Source organism: Bubalus bubalis, chromosome 21 (genome assembly GCF_019923935.1).
Source record: "Bubalus bubalis isolate 160015118507 breed Murrah chromosome 21, NDDB_SH_1, whole genome shotgun sequence".
Lineage (NCBI taxonomy): Eukaryota > Metazoa > Chordata > Mammalia > Artiodactyla > Bovidae > Bubalus > Bubalus bubalis.
In genome coordinates, this window is record NC_059177.1 from 14601636 (window position 1) to 14607932 (window position 6297).

General features: G+C 47.5%; 1 protein-coding gene across 1 annotated transcript; it reads right to left on the bottom strand.

The window, feature by feature from the left end:
* Window positions 1-1324: 1324 nt before the first annotated feature.
* On the bottom strand, window positions 1325-5611 carry LYZL4 (lysozyme like 4). The gene is given in 5 exon segments (NM_001290848.1): window positions 1325-1394; window positions 3431-3509; window positions 4170-4319; window positions 4424-4584; window positions 5540-5611. Coding segments are annotated over 4 exon segments (438 nt in total). The 5' UTR covers window positions 4563-4584; window positions 5540-5611.
* Window positions 5612-6297: the final 686 nt, after the last annotated feature.

Consider the following 6297-nt stretch of genomic DNA (forward strand, 5'->3'; position numbering starts at 1 on the left):
CCCTTTTCCCTGGAGGTGGGGGAAGCCATACAAAACCAACTGATTAAGCTGATCAGTCAGAGCTGAGATTAAGAAGTTCTGCCTCTGAAATTCTCACTTGCAGCTCTTTCTTCGGCTTTCTGAAAGAGACCAGGATGCAAACAAAACGAAGGGCTGACTTGCTCTCAGTGTTGCCTGACTTTCCGGTGGCCGTGATTCAGTCACATCATGTTGTTTTGTTCTTGATAGATCGAATGGAGTAACAACAGCGGGTATAAATAGTCATGTGTAAACTACATTATAGTTTGTCCACTAAATGGAGATCATGCAGTTGTTAAAAAACGGTGCTGGGATCCCCGTCTAAGTCATGGAAATATTGTAGTTGTTCAGTCACTCAGTCGTGTCCAACTCTTCGCTACTCCATGAACTGCAGCATGCCAGGCTTCCCTGTCCTTCACCAGCTCCTGGAGTTTGCTCAAACTCATGCTCGTTGAGTTGGTGATGCCATCCAACCATCTCATCCTCTGTCATTCCCTTATCCTCCTGCCTTCAATTTTGGAAATGTTAGACCACAAATATGAAATGAAAAAAAGCAAGATACAGAACCATGTACACAGTAGGAGTTCAAGCTTATATGGAAAAAAATATGCCCACATCCACGCTGAAGTAGGAAAGGGCATGTGAACAGACTAACACTAGCCATCCCTATTGCATGGGACCCTCAACTGTGTCTACATAACAGTAATGAAAACATCTGCTTCCAGTGGGGGGATGATGAGCATTTTTAATTTCCTTCTTTATTACTCTGTACTCTACAAGTTTTACCTATTAAATATATGTTGTTTAATTTTAAAAGTGCAAGAAGGGACTTCCCTGTGGCTAAGACTCCACGCTCCCCATACAGGGGGCCAAATTTGATCCCCAGTTAGGAAACTAAGATCCCACATGTCACAGGGTGTGGTCAAAATAAATAAAACTAGTTTTAAATTAAAAAATTATACCATCATCTCCCTACTTGGGAAGCAGCAGTTAGTGTTTGGGGGGGAAAAAGTCCTTCACCTGAGATTAAGGAATAAGGAACAATAAGGAAGCATGATAATGGTGAGTAATGATGTCCATCATAACAATCACAGTACAATAAGACAAGCAGAGCCCTTTGGGCCAGGTTGAATAACTAGCAGTTTATTCTGCATCCTGCATCCCTAAACGAAGCAAACTTTTGCCGTCTTCCCTCTGGAGCATCCAGCAGTGGGATAATCAACAGGATAAGTAAAGGCAGTGAAGCAGGAAAGCATCTCCACTAGGAAGATGTCAGCGGCAAGTATGGCGAGGGCTTTCCCAGCAGCTACAGCTTGCATCCGTCCAGCCACCGTGCCAGAGTGTCAGAATGCTGGCAGTTGAGAGTCCAAGAGGGCCTACAGGGAGGAAGGCCGGGGAGAATGAACCAGAGGGGGCTCCCTATATTGCAGCTCAGCCCCCGCTGGCCCATTTACACCCCTTGCCTGATGCCTGGAGCCTTTGAGTGGGCACAGTTCTGAAGGCTTTTGTGCATCCCAAGTACATCTCTCTCCATGGTTCCTCCAACTCTCGCAGGCGTGAGCACAAGTGCTCCCTCCATCCGCTATACAACACCCCCTTTCTCATAAACCCCACACTGTGAGATGGGGAGGCTGAGCTGTGAACTGTGAAATCCTTCTCCAGTCCTGCAAGGCATTTTTAACTTCCCTGAAGGGAGCATCGGAGAAGTTCTGTGACATATGTGGTGAGTACTTGGCAGATTCTAGTTCTGAAATGGGAACCCCTGTCCCCGAGCCAGGGCCACCTTTCCATGCACCTGCTTCACCCCTCACCTTCCAAAATTCCTTCCAGTTCCTCAACCCTCAACCCTAGGTCAGCTGGACTGAGTTTCTCTACCCTTTTCCCCGGGTGCCCGTAAACATGACCCTGCCTATTCCCAGCCCCTTGGCCAGCTTCCAGACCCCACGTCCTCCTCTCTTATCCCAGAAGCTGTTGGAGTCACCAGGCCAGCTGCAGACCATTAGACATCCTGTTAGTTCATCTCATCCCTTGGTCGGGTATGAGGTTCCATGGTAGGTTGTCCCACAGTTGGAACAGGGCTGGGGTCCCCTGCCCCTTGTGGCTGCAAAGAGCAGGGAGAGCATGCAGAGACATATTTGCAGAAATCACAGCACCCTCCTTAGCCCTGAGCAGGCATTGCAGATGGGACTCCTAAGAACGATGAGGAGGAAGGAGGGGTGGCCTGGGTCTTCTCCCATCCTGTCCACACCAGCTTCACAGAGCAGCCTGATGTGAGCTTTGGAAAAGCCACTGCAGCTTATTAACTTAATAAGAGCTCACTCCACTGGGAATTTTGAGGAAGTGAGAAGCCTTGATCAGCCTGGCCCAACACGTTTCTACTTAGTGCCACATAACAAAGATGATTTTATCTCATTAGTGCTTACCCTAGGGGGCCAGCCAAGCTTCCAAATTAACTGGAAAGTCAAGACTATATATGAAAGATATTTCAAACACTTAGAAGACAGTTAACATTAACAAGAGGATTCCCTCTTTAAAATGCAGTGTATTAGTGAGAAAACTGGTTAAGGCATAAGTGATGTCAAGACTACCGACTAGCATTTGAAAAATACGAAGCTGAATTCCCTATCTCACTTTTCATATCAACGTAAGTTTCAAGAAGGACTAACAGTTAAGTATTTTTTAAAAATGACAATTCTATTTTATGATTTATTTAACAAAAACTTAATATAGGTTATTTTGCACCGGGCACTGTTCCAGCAGAGAGAAAAACATGGTTTGATTTCTTTACAATCTTTCATCTTAATCTTGGCTCCATCTTGGTTGCTACACATCTAACTAGGAAATGTATGAGACATGTAAAAGCAACACTGCCCTATAAAGCCTGTAAAGGTGGGGACTCAGTTTCATTTGCTCAGATATAACCTACATGCCTGGCTTAGTGCCTTGCATGGAATGCTGCTGCTGCTAAGCCGCTTCAGTCGTGTCCGACTCTGTGTGACCCCATAGACGGCAGCCCACTAGGCTCCTCTGTCCCTAGGATTCTCCTGGCAAGAATACTGGAGTGGGTTGCCATTTCCTTCTCCATGTGTTCTCTAGGACAAAAGCAACATGATGGGTTTCCCTGGTGGCTGAGTGGTAAAGAATCTGCCTGCAATGCAGGAGACCACCTGCACTGCTGGATATGTGGGTTTGATACCTGGGTTGGGAAGATTCCCCTGAAGAAGGAAATGGCAACCCACTCCAGTATTCTCACATGGGAAATCCCATGGACAGAGGAGCCTAGTGGGCTACGGTCTGTGGGGCCACAAAGAGTCGGACACAACTTAGCGACTAAACTACCACCACCACCCATCGAAAGTCACAAACTAATGGGACCTGATGTGTGGGTGAGTCAGGAACACAGGCTACTTACCATGCTCCCATCCCTCTTTTTCCTTTTACAATTGTCTTGGCACATTCGATTGTCTTCTTTAAATCTGGATTCAGTAAAGCTGTGAAGAAAATGAAGTGGAATGATACCACGTCACCACTCGGCAGCTAAGTCAGAGTGATGTCAAGGGAGCTACCAGGAGTTCACGTTAGAGAGGGGTTTTTTCCTTTTTTTACATTTTATCTAGTAGGAGGGTTTTTTCAGGGTATTTATTCTACCGTATTTTCATCACAACACCCCATACCACCTCTACTACAGACAGTTGCATGTTTCTCCCATTGGATTCTGGAGATAAACACACATCATCTTCTTGTGAGGTATACATTACAGGCCTGTCTTCTCCCAGTGATCACTTCCGCCTGTCAAAGTAGCAGCCTCTGCTCCCCCTGAGGAAGAGTGTCAGTCATACTAGGCCTAGCCAGAGCTGCCTGGTTTTACCCCTCATGCTCCTCCCTGCCTCCTCCTCTGCCCATCTGGACATGAGTCTCCCTTGCTGCATCCCAGGCCACCAAGCCCACAGCTCTCTCTCCCTGTGGACTCTGGGCAGTGTGGCATAGCCTCCTGTGACCCCACTCTGGATCTGGTTCAGCCCAGCCTTCGCCAGGCCCTCCTCCTTTCAGCTCCAAACTTGTAAACTCTGGTCACTGGGAAAGCAGCCCTCTGAGCTCAACGTGGCTGCCCTCCACCCTCCACAGCCTCCAGCATGGAAGGAGGGACCTACCAGAGCAAGACATATGGCAGCGGTTCCTGCCGTGGTCACACCAGTCATGGTTGCGGATCTGAAAGAGGCCGTAGCCAATGAAGTCACTGCGCGAGTTTTCATAGACAGCCATAGGGTTGAACTTGCTCTCAAAATAAGCCAGGCACACCCCTAAGATGGAACAGACAGGGTGTGGCTCAGAGGAGCACTGGGGAAGCCTGGAAAGGAGTTAGTGGTTAAAGAGGTGAGGAGGAGGCTTGAGAGGGGCCACTCACAGTTTTCAAGGCTGTAGCCCTCAAAATCACTCAGGCCTCCTTCATGGAGCTTCTTAGCCACCACGCAGCGCCCCAGAACTGCAGTGTCACTTGGAACCACCAGGTACCCAATGAGAGACAGCACCATGGACACCTTCATCTTCCTGAGCTCAGGGTACTGGCTGCTAGGTGAGAGGATGGAGTTACAAACAATCCCCACTGAGACCGCAGGGACCCTGGCAGAAGAGAAGGGTGCTGTGGGTCTGGGGGTGTACAACTCAGTATGTTCAGAAAAGGGAGAGGCCTTCCTGACTTAACCACAATACTTAGTTCATCAGAGTCCCGCCATGTCTAACACAATGGCCACTGTCATATTGGATTTTTCCACCACTGCTTTTTATCCTGGAGTACAAATTCTGAGCTGTGGCCTTAACCTTTACGCTGTCTTGAGCCCAGGTTTTCTACAAACAAAACGCCAGGGACCTTGTCTCTTGTCCTCACAGGGAGACCTGGTCCAGTCCAGACATGCCACTGATTCATTGGAAGTGGCAGAGAAGTCCCTTAGCCTCAGAGAGCCTCTCCTTTCACACCTCTTTCCCCCTCGTTCACCTTCACGCCATCACATTCACCTTGCATGTTTCCTTTCTCTGTACATGCCCATTTCATCTCTACCACAGGTCCTTCATCTGCTCTTCCCCCAACCACCACAGAGCCTGCCCTTTCCTGTTCACAGTCTCAGCTCAAACAAGCTCACCAACTCAAATAGGATCACCTGCCCACTGCCCTATCACAGAAAATAGTTTCGTTTTCTTCATAATATATGTAAATTTCATAAAGGTCCTTGTTCATTTATTCATTCATTTGTCTACCTCCCCTGTCAGAGTATAAGCAGCAGGCATGCAGAAACTTGGCCTATCTTGTTCTCTGCTTTATCCTCAGAACTCAGAACAGACCTTGGGACACAGTAGGTCCACAGTGAATCTTTGATGAGTGAATGAATGAATGAATGAACAGAAACCTCCTCTTCCCAACAGAACTGTCATTGGATGAGCAGTAAGTGAATTTGCTGATAAGCATCTCCTGCAGCCAGGGATCAATCTGCCTGTCCCAGTTCCTGCCCAAGATACACTCACTCACCCTTCTTCGGAGGCCCTTGGTGCCTCCTCAGAGGAAGGGGAGAGCAGCCACTGTGGCAGCCTTTTCCTTATTGCAGGAGAGTTGCTCTATCTACACTCTGTTCTCTGGACTTTTCACTGCCTTGATAATCCATTTGCCTTCACTCAAAAGCTTCCAAACCGTAAGTCCTTCTTCCTGACCTGCTTTTCTAGAATCTTTTCTATGACATCAGTTGCTGTGCACTGGAATATTCCGACACAGGGATCAGTTGGTCACCAACGCATTTGTATTAGTTTTCTATTGCTGCTATAACAAGTTACCTTCAGCTTAGCAGCTTAAATAACACAAGTGTATTATCTTGAAGTTCTATAGGTCAGAAGTCTAACAGGGCTCACCAGGCTAAAAGCAAAGTGTTGGCAGTGTTGTTCTCCTTCCTAGGGGACCTAAAGGGGATCCATTCCCTTGCTCATCTGGGTGGCTGGCAGACTCCAGTCCTTGGAGCTGTGGCACTGAGATCTCTGTTTCCTTGCTGGCTATCAGCTAAGGGTCATTTCCAGGTGCTAGGGGCCATCTGCCTTTCTAGGCTCTACCTCTTTCTTCTATCTTCAAAGATGGCAAGGGTGTTGAAAACCCTCTTTCATGTTGAATCTCACTTGTCTCCCCTTCCACTGTTGTATCTCATGGACTCACTTTCTGCTTCCTCTCCCACTTTTTTTTTTTTTTTTTTTTTTTTTGAGGCTTTACAATGCTGTGATGGTCTCTGCTGTACATCAACATGA